The sequence below is a fragment of the Sarcophilus harrisii genome, chromosome 4 (genome assembly GCF_902635505.1).
Source record: "Sarcophilus harrisii chromosome 4, mSarHar1.11, whole genome shotgun sequence".
NCBI classification, from domain to species: Eukaryota; Metazoa; Chordata; class Mammalia; order Dasyuromorphia; family Dasyuridae; genus Sarcophilus; species Sarcophilus harrisii.
The window spans coordinates 294,413,256-294,430,041 of record NC_045429.1 but is presented as its reverse complement, the minus strand read 5'-3'; the positions used below and the strand labels follow the sequence as shown (position 1 = coordinate 294,430,041).

The window sequence follows — 16,786 nt, the reverse complement described above, 5'->3', positions numbered from 1 at the left end:
AAGATGATGGATTGTAAAAGCATTCCGTAAACATAAAGTATTATGTAAAGAAAGCTATTATTGCTTTCACAATCCTTTAATTTTATGGGGTTTTCCCCCTTTTTTTGAGGGGGGTGTGAGGCAATTGGGATTAAGTGACTTGCCCAGGTCATACAGGAAATGTTAAGTGTCTGAGACCAGATTTGAATTCAGGTCCTCCTGACTTCAGGGCTTGTGTTCTAGCCACCTAGATGTCCCTAATTTTAATACAATTTTTAAAATTCTCAAAAATAAGTAATCCTAATTTGTTCCCCTTAGCCCCAGGTTACATTGAAAAAACAAAACAAAACACCTAGCAACCTTTAGGTATTTTTTTTTTTTTTTGCTTTATAAATGTAATGTCTATAAATGTCTATAGAAACAAAGAAAAATAACATTCTTATTTCAAAAAGTAAATTTTACTCTCATAATCTCATTTGAGCTACTATACATACCATGGGAAAAAATCTTTTGAAAACAATCTAGATTGCACAGTCATAGGATTTAGAGCTGAAATGACCTAAAAAAAATCATTTAGTTCAACTCTTTTTATTTTGAAAAAAAGCAACCTGAAGCCTGGAAAAGTTGAAGTAATTTATATAAGGTTACAAGGTAGTAAGTAGAAGAATTAGGATTCTAAACCATGTTCTTTGATTCCAAATCCCAGGAAGGAAAATTTATGACTTCAACCTAAAAAACAAGACTTGAAACAACACAGATAAGCAGTATTTTATGTTCACTGATTGCATTAAAAGTAATTTTATTCTACAATTGCTTGGAGTATATCAATAAACACATTCTAAACACAATATAATATTTTTATAAATAAGAGGAAGGAAAAGCAATGTTTGAAATGAAAGAAATGCCACTGAATTTTAAGCGAAAATGAAAATCCCGTTTCAATATTTAAGTGTTTGTAATAGTAAAAGTAGTGAAATAAATGGGCAAGCAAAGTTAGAAAAGAGAGTTGTGAAAATGTTTCTAGGGAAAAGAAAACCCAAGAGCATGCTTTATAAAAGTAAATTTTTAAACTCCAGGGGTATTCTCAAATCTGTTTGTTTATGATATATTTCACCATCATCTTTAAGAACTCTGATCAAAATTTCAATCATATTGCTCTTCCACTGCACAATAATTTCCACTGTCAACACAACTTTTTAATTACAAAGATGACTATGTAATTTTGTAGTCATAGGAAAAGAACTAAATCCTTGATTTTATGTGGAAATGCACAGAAAGATGCAACATCATTCTAACTCAGCAAATTAATCTTTTTAAAAAGAACAGAAACCACCAAAAGAAAACAAAAAGTTCCACAGTTATGATAATCTTTCTATCCTACAGTTTCTATCCTTCAATATTGTGGTAATTTATCAAGACAGTTTCACAGAATTTGAGAACTGGAAGAGATCTTAAAGGCAAATTTATTCCATCTTCTATACTACATATATGAGTAAATTGTGGTCTGACAATGTGACTGTATCACCATACCAAAGACCTTCCTTAAATCTACTGTGATGAAAGACAAGTACTGGTCAAACATTTTATCCTAAGACCTTAGAGAACAGAAGTAATCACAATGATTCATATCTAAAGCTCCCTGAGTTTCAGAAAGTAGACCATTGACCCACACAAGAAGTCTAGAAAGCAGGCAAAGAAACATTTTTCCCACCAAGAGAATGTCATGGTTCCTAATCCAATTCAAGACTTTAGAAGGATTAAAAATAGATATATATTTTCTTACCGTTGACTCTGTTAAGCCACCAACAGAGACTGCCAAGCCTAAAAGAACATGGTATCGATAGTCTGGCAGTGCAAGGAGCTGAGTAATGCAAGGGAATGCCTGTGAAGGAGCATTCCAATTTAAAATAGCAGATTCTGATCTATAGAAAGAAGTAAATACAGTATATTAAAATTTTTTATTTTGTTCTTTTTTGCAATCTATTCAATGATGAGAATATACACAAATTAAGAATATGTTGGAATAATAATCTGAGGAAAATATGAAAAAAATTTCTCATACCTAGGAAATATCTTCTCTAATTCTTCTCTATAAGGAAGGTGGGGAACTGGAGGATTATCAAAGTACAAAAGATTCAAGAAAATGGATCCAGCATGAGCTCGAAATCTGTCGATTTTTTCACTTGATTGTTGGGCTAAGCAGCACATGATTTTTTTGCAGCTGCAAAACAACAACAGCAGCTGGTTAATCAACTATTATCAGCATGATGAGGAATACACAAGCATTTTAAAATGAAAAGTTTATATAGCAAAATTCAGATATTTAGCTATCTGTTCTGATACAGAAGTTCCCCAATTTATTGGTCTCAGGATTGTTTCACAATTAAAATTTAGTGAGGATGTGCCACAATGAGCTTTTGTTTATGTAGATTACAATTATATAGATTACAATATTGATATTTACCATATTAGAAATAAAAATATAATTATATGAAAATAGCTTTGCCCTCAAGGACACCCTGAAGAGTTTTGGGGATTCCCATGGGTTCACACACTATATTTTAAAACTTGTTGTCCTAAGATATATTAAAATTTTTCTAATTTATCCTAAGATGGAGGATGGAGTGTAGGAAGACATTTCAATGATTGGATTCGGATCAAATTACACAGTAATTTTTTGTTTTTTAAATTTAAAGCTGATAGGGCCCTTGAGACTCATAAAACTCATTTATGACAGGCTTTCTTTGCCCTAGATGCTAAAGCATAAAACTTTTTTCTAACACTGCCTGTCTTGTCATTTTCTAGAAACTTTTATATACCATGCTTTTATTCCATGTTTTCAATCTAGTGATCTCCAATCTGTGTTATCAAAGAAAATCACCAGACCCAATATGAGAACTTACCCTTAGTTGAGGAATGGCTAAATAAATTATGATAAATGACTGTAATGGAATATTATCATTCTATAAGAAATTATGAGCAGGCTGATTTTAGAAAAGCCTGGAAAGACTTACATGAGCTGAGGCTGAGTGAAGTGAGCAGAACCAAGAAAACACTGTATATAGCAACAACAAAATTATATGATGATGAACTGTGATGGACTTGGATCTTCTCAACAACGTGATGATTTAAAGCAATTCCAATAGATTTGGGATGGATAATGCCATCCGCATACAGAGAGAGAATTATGGAGATGGAATGTGGATCAAAGGATAGTATTTTTACCTTTTTTTTTGCCTGTTTGCTTGCTTTTTCTTTGTCTTTTTTTTCTTCTTTTGGTCTGATTTTTCTTGCACAACATGACATATATAGAAATATGTATGAAAGGATTGTACATATTTAACCTATATTACATTATTTGCTGCCTTGGGGAGCGGGGAGGTGAGAGGAGGGAGAAAAATTTGGAACACTTTCTTACAAAAATGAATGTTGAAAAACTATCATTACATTTTTTGGGAAAATAAAATCTTATTGTGAAAAAAACAACCAAATAATCAGGTAAGTAATATTTCTAGGGAGCAGAGGCAAGAGAGCAAAGGAAAGACAGGGATTCACAAATCTGTGCTTGTGTTTGCTTACAGACCTCCTTAGATCATGCCAACTTGGAAGAACTAAAAAGTTATGGAACAAAAAACTAGCTATGAAAACAGCTATACAAAAAACCTAAAGTTTAGGACAGTGCCATCTAAAACAAAGAAGCAGAGTCCAATATTAATATAAATGTAAAAGTCAAGAAAGACGTTAAAAATTGAGTAAACATTTTAAAAATGCTGATCCAAGAAAATTACCACATTAACATGTAAGATCAAAACACAAACTCAGAAGACAATGAAGTCAAAACTGCTATATCCAAAGCCTAAAAGAAAAATGTAAATTGGTCTCAGGTCCAAAAAAAAAATTCCTGAAATGCTCAAAAAGGATTTGGAAAATAAAATAAAAGTAGAGGAAAAATTGGGGGGAAAATTACTGTTACACAAGAAACTAATAATTTTTTGAGTCAACAGGTAAAGGAGGCATAAAATACTAAAGAATTGGCCAACTGGAAAAGGCTACACAAAAATTTACTGAAGAAAAGAACACCTTAAAAAGTAGAATTGGCCCAATGGAAAAGGAGGTACAAAAGTTCATTAAAGAAACAATAGGATATTGTTCTGCTGGGCTTTCAATTTTTTAAGAGTAAGGACAATTAGATTACAATATAATGTTCTAAAGTAATTTGATTAATTCTTTAACAATCATACTAAAATGTATGCATCCAAATAAATATTTTCCCATCAAAAATAGTAACTTGAAAGGTTGTATGCTATTCCCAAATGTTGCAATTACTCAGAACATTTTGAGGCTTATTTTTTTATATTGCCCCATAGAAAGAACAATAATGAATATTGCCTTTTCAAAAATCATTGGGAATTTGGAAATATATACAACCCAACTATAGTCAGAGATATTAAATATGAATGTGCTAAAATTGTGTGTTTTTTATAGATAGGCTGCTTTCATTTTAATATTATTGTGTTTTTTTTCTCTTTTATCTGATTTTTCTTCATGGATCCCCAATCAGTTAATGTCTCTTTTGTTTCTTTACTAAGATTTGTCAAGGTGGATTCAAATTTTTTTTATTCTGACAATTATTTTTGCTGAAACCAAGAATTACATTTTCCTGATTTCTATTTCTCTTTTAACCCATTCAGAAACATCTTCTGTGTATATGCTTTCTTTGGATTTGAACCTATAGGATCAAGTTGCTTCATTAGATATTGACTGATTTTCTTTTGACTTTCAATACTTATTCATACATATAGGAATTCTTCCTGTCCCTGGAGGCCACTTACTTTTTTGTAATTACTATCTTTCTGGTTGGTTTATCTACCTATAGTTAAGGTCTTTGAGTTTTTTGAGATCTTTGCTAATTTCAGTCTTTTTTTTCCCCAATTGCTCAATTTGGGGCTTTTCCTTCTTTGATAGTAGTTTCCCTGTGAGCTAAATCTATGAGCTTTAGCTTAAGTCTTCTCTAAAATGAGTAACTTAAAGTTCACTTTGTACACTTTATAGAGTTGTACACCAACTTCTAGTGGCACAAAACTGACCCAAGGTGGACACTAGCTCTTTCTCTCAAAGTCAGTGGAGTACAGTGACATATTTATGTCCTGTCCTTCTTAACTCTATCTGTTACATTTCTGACTGAGCTCTGTTACAGCAAAGAGTGCTGTTATATTACTGGCTAAGTCTGAGCAAGCTTCTGCTATTTGGATTTCTTCAGGAATTTAGGTAGGAAAAAGGAATGGTTACAAACCTGCTGTCTTTTACAGTCCTGACACTGATGGACAATTAGAAGGTGGATAATGAGTGAGCATATTAGGAGTTAAGAACTATGATCTTTGCCTGTTAATTCATCAAGGTTTTTACCTCATTTGGGAGCCTTGTTACATGCTGAAAAGCTGAAATTACTTTATTTCACGGAAAAAATTCCTATTTTTGAAAAATTTAAAAGTTGTGAGGGTAAGTTCAATTCAATTAAATTTTTATTCAAATATTTAGGACTTAGGTTATTAGGTGAATAAATATTAAGCATTCATATTAATTCATTGTCTATGGTGTCTTTTCACATAATATAATTTTTTATTTATGTAACTTCTCTATTTACTATCTAAAATCCTGATTACTACTTCTGCCTGACTGAGTTTAATTGCAATATAATAGATTTTTTTTCCAAATTCTTTTTAACTCTATGTAAATCTTTCTGTTTCAACTGCTTCTTGTTAAAAAAAAAAAAATCACCAAGTTATACGAATCCATTTTCTAATCCATTCTTTTATCTTTTTTTTTTTTTTATCAATAGCTCCATCACATTCTTATTCATGGTTATGATTGTGGGCTGTGTATTTTTATCCTTCTTCAAGAATGGAATACTAGGATTAATATGGATAAGTATAAAGTCTTAACTTTAGGTTCAAAAAAATCAGCTTCACATATACAAGATGAAAAAGATCTAGATAATTTATTTATTTGAAAAATAAAAATCCAGGTGTTTTAATGAAAGTCAAACAAACATTAAAGTAGATTTAAAAAATTAAATATAATATTAATGTGCATATAGAGACATAATATGCAACTAAGAAAATGACATCCCTGTAGTACTGTGTTCTGGTCAGACCATACCCAGATATTATATTCTATGCCTCATTTTAGGAAGGATTTTGAATAATAAGCTAGAGTAAATAACCAGAGAAGGGAAAATCATATGAAGACTAGTAAAAGGAAAAGAAGATATTTAGCTCAGAGAAAATAAGATTTGAGATACAATAGCTATTTATGTATATTTGAAAGATTATTTGAGAAAATTAGAATTGTTCTGCTTAGCACCAAATAGGAATAATGGATGGAAGCTGTTGAAAAGCAAATTAAAGTTTGATACAAAATTAACTAGAGGTAGCAAAAAAGTGTGATGCACTAATTCATAAAGTTTTAAACAGTTTTTACAGTTTTTAAACAAAGACAGTGCAATGTTCAGATGGGGATTAGTCTAGATGGTTTCTAAAGACTTATAATGCTGTGGATGTGGCTCTGTATGTTTGACACTTCTGCCTTATGACACAATTGCCAATATGAATCATGACTGTTTCAGGATAAACTGACTACATCAACTTTTATTTACAATAATCAAGCTGCTAATCAAGTTGATTATAACAAATACTGGATGATGCATGAGCCTCTGGAAACAACTAAGTGTCTAAAGGAGAAGTTGGGCAGGGCATAGGCATCATAACAATGTATATTCCAATGGGATAGACGTTAATAAGAATGAAACCTTTATATAATGAAACTAGCTGTATGATTTCAATACTCACACATCTGCTTCAATGAGCTCTGGATGATTTCTTGTTAACAAAAGTGTCAGCTCCATTAGACCTGTCATTGCAGCTTCCCGGACCCTATTGGCACAAATATACCCCAAAAAAAAATTTTTTTTTCAGGAGAGTACATTCAACTAGATGCACTATATCTATTTAGGACTCTGTTACCATATAAACAATGATATTTTATATACATTTTTATTTCAGTCTTCAGACCCACATTGTATGTCTCTACAATGTAGCAGGTATCATTGAAGGCACTTGATACACAAATACAATGGATGAAACAATCCATACATTTGGGAAATTTACAAACTGTTCTATACCAGTTTATACAAACTATATCAATGAAACAAGTATAGCTATTAGTGTATATAGATTAAATGTAAAAGAATAAATACAGTGAAGCTAAATATAGTTTAGGGAAAGAGGGAAATAGCAATCATAAAAATTAAAACAAGTTTTATGTAGAATATGCTACTTGAAATGCATCTTGAAGGAAAGGGAGTCTATGACACAGAGGTAGGTGAGGGGGGGAACATATTTCAGGTATGAAGGATGTTTTAAAATACCATACAGCCATAGTCAAAATCACAAAAGATATGGCAGGTACCACAACAAAAGATCAAAAGGCATGAAATATGATGTTTCAGAAGGAAAAGGAGCAAAGATTACAAGCCAGAATAATCTACTCTGCAAAACTGAGTATATAATTCCTCAGGAGAAAAAAAATGGACATTTCATGAAATAGAAGATTTTCAAGTATTCCTGATCAAACTATCAGAGATGAATTAAAAAGCTGTCTTTCAAATATCAGACTGAACAGAGTCATAGAAAGGTAAACATGAAAGAGAAATGAAGAGAGCCTCAATAAGTTTAAACTGTTTATGTTTCTTTATGGGATGATGATAAACATCTATATTGAAAATGTGATCATTATGTAGGCAGATGAAAGAATGCTACATAGACAGAAGGCAAAGGATTAGTTAAGTGTATTATGTTGGAATGATTGCCAAAAAATGGATGGATGAGAGAGATAGATGAACTGGGAAGGGGGAAGGAGAGGAAGAAAGGGGAAATTTTTTCTTACATAAAAAATTGAGAAAAGAAGAGCTTTTACAGGTGTGTGTAAGGAGTGGAGGGAGTGAATAGTTTAAGGGATTAGGCAAGACTTAAACCTCATTTTCATATGAACCATTGCAAAGAAGGAAGAATATTTTTACACACTCAAATGGATATAAAATCTATCTCACTGAACCAGAGAATAGGAGAAGAAAGGGATATCAGAAAGGAGAATCGAAAAAAGAGTGTATTAAAGAGAAACAGTGGTTAGAAACAAAACTGACTTTTGAAGATACAAATAAGGATACACAAAAAAAATCAAATGGAGGGAAATACATTATAATCTTAATTATGAATGTGAATGGAAAGAAGATAGCAGAAGAGATAGAAACCAAAATTCAATGATATATTGTTTACAAGAAACACACAATGTTAAAATAAAAGGCTAGGAAAAGAGAAGAAAAAAATTGAAGGAATTAAGAGTAGATAATGAGGAAACAAAGCTATTATTCTTTGCAGGTGATTTGATGGTATATTTATTATATGTTATATCTTATGTATATTATATGTGTGTGTATATATACACACACACACACATATATATATAATATCTATCTAAAAAAAATCAGTAGTAGGGATAAGCTAGAAGCCTTTCAGATAAGTTTGGGAAGAAACAAGGTTACCCATTGTCACCACTATTATTCAATATTGTATTAGAAAGGTTAATTATAACAATAAGAAGAAAAAGAAATGGAATTGTAATAGGCAATGAGAGAAAAAAAACTCCTACTTTTTGCAAATGATATCCTAGTATACTTAGAGAATCCTAGACAATATCAATATTAAACATATATGCACCAAGTGGTATGGCACTCAGCTTCCTAAAGGAGAAGTTAAGAGAGTTGCAAGAAGAAATAGACAACAAAACTGTAATAGTAGGAGATCTCAACCTTGTACTCTCAGAATTAGACAAATCAAACCACAAAACAAATAAGAAAGAAATTAAAGAAGTAAATAGAATATTAGAAAAATTAGGTATGTTGGATCTTTGGAGAAAATTGAATGGAGATAGAAGGAATATACTTTCTTCCTCAGCAGTTCATGGAACCTATTCAAAACTGACCATATATTAGGACATAAAGACTCAAATTAAATGCAAGAAAGCAGAAATAGTAAATGCTTTTTCAGATCATGATGCAATAAAACTACATTCAACAAAAAATTAGGGGAAATAGACCAAAAAGTAATTGAAACTAAACAATCTCATCTTAAAGAATGATTGGGTGAAGCTAGCAAATTATAGATACAATTAATAATTTCACTAAGATAATGACAATGATGAGACATCATACCAAAATTTGTGGATGCAGCCAAAGCGGTAATAAGAGGGAATTTTATATCCTTAGAGGCTTACTTGAATAAAACAGAGAAAGAAAAGATTAATGAATTGGCTTGCAACTAAAAAAACTAAAAAGACCAAATTAAAACCCCCAATCAAATACTAAATTGGAAATTCTAAAATTAAAAGGAGAAATTAAAAATATTGAAAGTAAAAAATCTATTGAACTAATTAATAAAACTAAGAGTTGGTTCTATGAAAAGCCAATAAAATAGATAGCCTTTTGGTAAATCTGATTAGAAAAAGGAGGGAGGAAAATGAAATTAGTAGTCTTAAAATGAAAAGGGAGAACTTTCCACCAATGAAGAGGAAATTAGAGAAATAATAAGGAGTTATTTTGCTCAACTTTATGCCAATAAATTTGACAACCTAAGTGAAATGGATGACTACCTCCAAAAATATAGACTTCCCAGACTAACAGAGGAGGAAGTAAATTGCTTGAATAGTCCCATTTCAGAAAAGAAATAGAACAGGCAATTAAACAACTCCCTAAGAAAAATCCCCAGGACCAGATGGATTTACATGTGAATTTTACCAAACATTTAAAGAACAATTGGCCCTAATGCTATATAAATTATTTGATAAAATAGGGAATGAAGGAGTCCCACCAAATCTCCTTCTATGACACAGACATGGTACTGATACCTAAACCAGGTAGGCTGAAAACAGAGAAAGAAAATTATAGACCAATCTCCCTATCGAATATTGATGCTAAAATCTTAAATAAGATATTAGCAAAAAGACTACAGAAAATCATCTCCAAGATAATACACTATGATCAAGTAGGATTTATACTCAGAATGCAGGGCTGGTTCAATATTAGAAAACTATCAATATAATTGGCCATGTTAATAACCAAATTAACAAAACCATATGATCATCTCAATAGATGCAGAAAAGCATTTGATAAAATCCAACATCCATTCCTATTAAAAACACTTGAGAGTATAGGAATAAATGGACTTTTCCTTAAAATAATCAGCAGCATCTATTTAAAACCATCAGTAAGCATCATGTGTAATGGAGACAAACTGCAATCATTCCCAATAAGATCTGGAGGAAACAAGGTTGCCCACTATCATCAGCATTATTTAATATTGTATTAGAAACACTAGCTATAGCAATAAGAGCTGAGAAAAAGATTAAAGGAATAAGAATAGGCAATGAGGAAGCCAAATTATCACTCTTTGCCGATGACATGATGGTATACTTAGAGAACCCCAGAGATTCTGCTAAAAAGTTATTAGAAATAATCCACAACTTTAGCAAAGTTGCTGGTTATAAAATAAACCCACATAAGTCGTCAGCATTCTTATATATCACTAACAAAATCCAACAGTCAGAGTTACAAAGAGAAATTCCATTTAAAGTAACTACTGATAATATAAAATATTTAGGAATCTATCTGCCAAGGGAAAATCAGAAACTTTATGAGCAAAATTACAGACCACTTTTCACACAAATTAAGTCTGATCTAACCAATTGAAAATATATTAAATGCTCTTGGATAGGCTAGCAAATATAATAAAGATGACAATATTACCTAAACTAATCTATTTATTTAGCCTATACCAATTAGAATCCTAAAAACTATTTTAATGACCTAGAAAAATAACAACAAAGTTCATATGGAAAACAAAAGGTCAAGAATTTCAAGGAATTAATGAAAAAATCAAATGAAGCTGGCTTAGCTCTACCAGATCTAAAATTATATTATAGAGCAGCAGTTACCAAAACCATTTGGTATTGGCTAAGGAATAGATTAGTTGATCAGTGGAATAGATTAGGTCTCAAGGACAAAACAGTCAACAAATATAGCAACCTAGTCTTTGATAAACCCAAAGATCCCAGCTTTTGGGATAAGAACTTACTGTTTGATAAAATTGCTGGGAAAATTAGAAACCAATATGGCAGAAACTAGGCATTGATCCATACTTAACCCAGACACCAAGATAAGGTCAAAATGGGTTCATGACCTAGGCATAAAGAATGAAATTATTAATAAATTAGAGGAACACAGGATAGTTTACCTCTAGACCTGTGGAAGGGGAAGGTCTTATGACCAAACAGAACTAGAGATCATTACTGATCACAAAATAGAAAATTTCGATTATACTAAACTGAAAAGTTTTTGTACAAACAAAACTAATGCAGACAAGATTAGAAGGGAAGCAATAAACTGGGAAAATATTTTTACAGTCAAAGGTTCTGATAAAGGCCTCATTTCCAAAATATATAGAGAATTAACTCTAATTTATAAAAATCAAGCTCATTCTCCAATTGAAAAATGGTCAAAGGATATGAACAGACAATTCTCAGATGAAGAAATTGAAACTATTTCTAGTCATATGAAAAGATGCTCCAAGTCATTATTAATCAGAGAAATGCAAATTAAGACAACTCTAAGATACCACTCACACACCTGTCAGATTGGCTAAGATGACAGGAAAAAATAATGATGATTGTTGGAGGGGATGCGGAAAACTGGGACATTGATGCATTGTTGGTGGAGTTGTGAACAATCCAACCATTTTGAGAGAGTAGTTTGGAACTATGCTCAAAAGTTATCAAACTGTGCATACCCTTTGATCCAGCAGTGTTACTACTGGAATTATATCCCAAAGAGATTATAAAGAAGGGAAAGGACCTGTATGTGCACGAATGTTTGGCAGCCCTTTTGTAGTGGCTAGAAACTGGAAACTGAATGGATGTCCATCAGTTGGAGAATGGCTGAATAAATTGTGGTATATGAAAATTATGGAATATTACTGTTCTGTAAGAAATGACCAACAGGATGATTTCAGAAAGGCCTGAGAGACTTATACCTAACTGATGCTGAGTGAAATGAGCAGGACCAGGGATCATTATATACGCACAACAATACTAGATGATGACCAGTTCTGATGGATCAGGCCATCCTCAGCAACGAGATCAACCAAATCATTTCTAATGGAGCAGTAATGAACTGAGCTAGCTATGCCCAGAAAAATAACTCTGGGAGATGACTAAAACCATTATCATTAAATCCCTCAGTCCCTATATTTATGCACACATGCATTTTTGATTTCCTTCACAAGCTAATTGTACATAATTCAGAGTCTGATTCTTTTTGTACAGCAAAATAATGTTTTGGTCATGTATACTTATTGTGTATCTAAGTTATATTTTAATATATTTAACATCTACTGGTCATCCTGCACATCTAGGGGGTAAGAGGTGAAAAATTGGAACAAGAGGTTTGGCAATTGTTAATGCTGTAAAGTTACCCATGTATAAATCCTGTAAATAAAAGGCTATTAAATAAAAAAAAAAAAAACATCTAAAAATATACAGAAGAGAGTAGAACAAAATTCAAAAAGTGGTACAGACAAGTAGTAATATTGGTACAAGCATATTAAATTTAATATATGTTTTTGAAAAAAAAAACAAAAAGAGAATCCTAGAAAAGCAACTAAAAAAGTTCTTGACATAATTAACAACTTTAGCATAGTGGCAGGATATAAAATATATCCACATAAATCAACAGCATTTCTATTTATAACCAACAAAGGCCAGCAGCAAGAAATAGAAAGAGAAATCCAATTTAAATAACTGTAAATAACATAAAATATTTGGGAATCTATTTGCCAAGACAAAGCCAGGAACTAAATGAACACAATTGCAAAACACTTCATACAAATAAAGTTAGATTTAAACAATTGGGAAAATATCAACTGTACAGGGAAAGCTGAGTTAATATAATAAAAATGACAATTACACCTAAATTGTTCTATTTATTTAGTGCCATTCTTACCAAGCTGCCAAGAAGTTACTTTATAGAGCCAGAAAAATAATAACACAATTCATATGGAAGGTTAAAGATCAAGAATTTCAGGGAATTAATGGGGGAAAAATGCAAAAAAAGGTGGCCTAATTGTACCAAACTTAAAACTATATAAAGCAGTTGTCATGAAAACTATTTGGTACTAGCTAAGAAAATAAGGATCTGTGGAATAGGTTAGGTATATATATATATAATAGTCAATGACAATAGTAATCTAGTGTTTGATAGTTCCAGTTTCTGGGATAAGAACTCAGTATTTGACAAAAATTGCTGGGAAAACTGAAAAACAGTATGACAGAAAGTAGGCATTGACCAACACCTAACCCTCTACACAAGATAAGGTTGAAATGGGTTCATGGTTTAGTCACAAAGGATGATACTATAAGCAAATTAGGAGAACAAAGCATAGTCTATCTGTCAGATCTGTGGAGAAGGAAGGAATTTGTGGCCAAAGAATAATAAAAGAAACCAATGTAGCCATGGTTAGAAGGGAAACAGAATGCTGGGGAATTTTTTTTTTTTTTTTTAAGCAGTGTATCTGATAAAGGCCTCAATTCTAAAACACATAGAAAACTAACTCAAATTTATAAGAATAGACCTCTGGAGAAAACTGAATGCAAAGTACATATCACCTTCACAAAAAAAGTACATATCACCTTCACAAAAACTGACCATGTATTAGAGCATAAAAACCTCACAAATGCACAAAAACATGAAAATTTAATTCAACTTATATTTAAGTACATTTAATATAATTGAAGTGATAAGAACAGGCAATGAGGAAACAAAAGTATCAACTCTTTGCAGATGATATGGTGCTATATCTAGGGAACACTAGAGAATCAAGTAAAAAAGTAAGTTAAAAACTATTAAAAACTTCAGTAAATATCCCAAACATATGATAAAAGAGGGGAAAGGGACCAGCATGTACAAAAATGTTTGTAGCAGCCATTTTTGTAGTAGCAAAGAACTGGAAATTGAATGGGTGTTCAACAATTGGGGAATGGGTGAATAAGTCATGGTACATTAATATAATGGAATATTTATTGTTCTATAAGAAATGATGAGCAGAAAAATCTGGAAAGATTTATATGAATTGACACTGAGTAAGTGAGCAAAACATTATACACAGTAACAACAAGATTATGTAATGATCAACTATGATGGACTTGGCTTTTCACAGTGATACATAGCAATTCCAATAAATTTGGAATGGAAAATGCCATCCGCATCCAGAGAGAGAACTATGGGGACTGAATGTGGATCAAAGCATAGTTATTTTCACCTTTTTTTCTTTTGTCTGCCTTTTTGCTTTTTCTTTCTCATGATTTTTCCCTTTTGGCCTGATTTTTTTCTTGCACAATATTACAGATACGGAAATATGTTTAAAAGGATTGCATATGTTTAACCTATGTCAGATTATGTGCTATGTTATGGGAAGAAGAGAGAAAAATTTGGAACATAAAATCTTAACTACCCTTTGTTAGAATCCTAGTGTTAACTTAATAGAATTGATACAATGCTTATTGGTTCACACATTAGAGCAAATCCTTACAAAGTGTTGTCACTAGTATTGGTAGAAACAATGCTTAAAAGTTAACACCTTTGAGAATTCACACATTAGCTCACACATTAGTTCACAAGTTTGGGAGATTCACAAGTGTTCACAAGTTCAGGAGATTCACAAGTCAGAAACCCACAATCCCACTCTCTCAGAGGAGGAGTCAACCTTTGGATTCACACCTTTAAGAAATCATATATAAGAAGCTCTTAGAGCTTCAGTAAGTCAGTCAGTTCAGAAGAAGCCATGAGTTGGAGTTGAGCTAGAGCCAGAAGTCACTTCAGAAGATTGACAGAGTGAGAGTTCAGTTTGGGAGATTGAGAAACTAATCTGAAGTTGGCCAGAACCAAGATTCAAAGAGAGTCTGAAGCTAGCAACAAGAGCTCCCTGACCAAGAAACACTTACCGGGCTATTTTGGAAGAAACAATAAAGAACTACTTTAACACCTGGCTGCATTTGAAATGATTACTACTATGAACTGAAACTAAGGCTGCCTCCGAAAACCTCCCCAAGAAACCTGTTCCCAAAGAGAACGATCATATATTATACAAAAGAAGAACACCACACATTTACATGTATTTGGAAAAATGAAATATTATTGAAAATTTTAAAAAAACTTCAGCAAATTTGCAGGAATATAATCAGCATTTTTATACATTACCAACAAAGCTCAGCAGAAAGAGAGAGATTTATTTAAAGTAAATACTTGGAATTCTACCTGCTAAGACAAATCCAGAACATTTATAAAGCATTTTCACACAAATACAGACCTAAAAAATTGGAAAAATATAAAATAGTTCACAAATAGGCAGTGTAGAAAAGATGACAATTCTATCTAAATTATTTTGCTTATTTAGTGCAATATCAACCAAATCACCAAAGAAGTATTTTATAGAGTTGGGAAAAATAACACAAATAACATAAAAATAACAAATAAGGAAATCAATGAAGAAAATGTGAAGGAAGGTTCCTGGAAAAACTAGATTTCAAGTTACATTGCAAAACTATAACTATTAAAACAAACTGGTATGGCTAATAAATAGAGTAGTGATCAGTAGACTAGATTAGATACACAATACACAGTAATGAATAACCATAGTCTCAGTTATGAGACCCTACATAGGATGGCAACCCACAGCTTAAGAAGCTGGGCTCTAAATCACGACTGACTAGAGAAATGCAAATTAAAGAAATTCTGAGATACTACATCTCCATCAGATTGGCAAATATGACAGAAAAGGGAAATGACAAACACTGGAGGGGATTATGGGAAAATTGAAACAACATACTTCTGATGGTGTTGTGAACTGTTCTAATCATTGTGGAGAGCAATTTGGACCTATATCCAAAGGTCTGTAAACCATGCATACCCTTTGACTTAGCGATATAACTGTTAGGTTTATATCTCAACAAGATTTTTAAAAAGAAAAAAAAAGTACCTGTATATAAATATTTATATTTGTGGTGACAAAGAATTAGAAATGGAAGAGATGCCAATAAACTGGGAAATAGCTAAACAAGTGGTAGAGAATTGTGATGGAATAATATTGCATTAGAAGAAATGATAAATAGGATGCTCTCAGAAGAAACCTGAAAAAACTTGGATGAACTAAACTGAAATGAATAGAATCAGTAGAACATTGTACATAATAATAGTAATACTGTATGATGATCAACTATGAATGATTTAGCTATTCTTATCAATAAAAAGATCTAAAATAATTTTAAAGGACTCATAATGAAAAACACTATTTACCCCTACAAAAAGAATGCAGGAATTGCTGCATCAATGCACATCAATGAATAATTTTTTAAACTTGATTTTTCTTGAGTTTTTTTTTTCGGGGATGGGGGAGGGATTCTATTTTTTCTTTCACAACATGATAAATATGAAAACAGGTTTTACAAAATTATACATGAATTGTATGACTATACATATGTAGCTTATATCAAATTGCATTGAGAGTATAGTGGAGGGAAAAAGGAAAAGAATTTGAAACTCAGAATTTTTTTAAAAATTGCTAACATCAATTAAAAATGTTTTTAAAAATGTTACATAGAGTTCTATTAAAGGCCTCATTTCTAAAATATGTAGAGAACTGATTCA

The 16,786-nt window shown here is 31.7% G+C and overlaps 1 protein-coding gene across 3 annotated transcripts in view; it reads right to left on the bottom strand.

Moving 5' to 3' along the window:
* TBCD (tubulin folding cofactor D) overlaps positions 1-16,786 on the bottom strand; it is a 395,290-nt gene that overhangs the window by 46,031 nt on the left and 332,473 nt on the right. For 2 of the 3 annotated variants that reach the window (XM_031968421.1, XM_031968423.1), the window contains exons 31-33: positions 6,828-6,911; positions 2,042-2,200; positions 1,763-1,901 (exon numbers count right to left, since the gene is read on the bottom strand). In XM_031968421.1, the coding sequence (XP_031824281.1) occupies positions 1,763-1,901; positions 2,042-2,200; positions 6,828-6,911 (382 nt within the window). The remainder of the gene's footprint in view (positions 1-1,762; positions 1,902-2,041; positions 2,201-6,827; positions 6,912-16,786) is intronic. The other variant, XM_031968422.1, reaches the window with a different exon arrangement.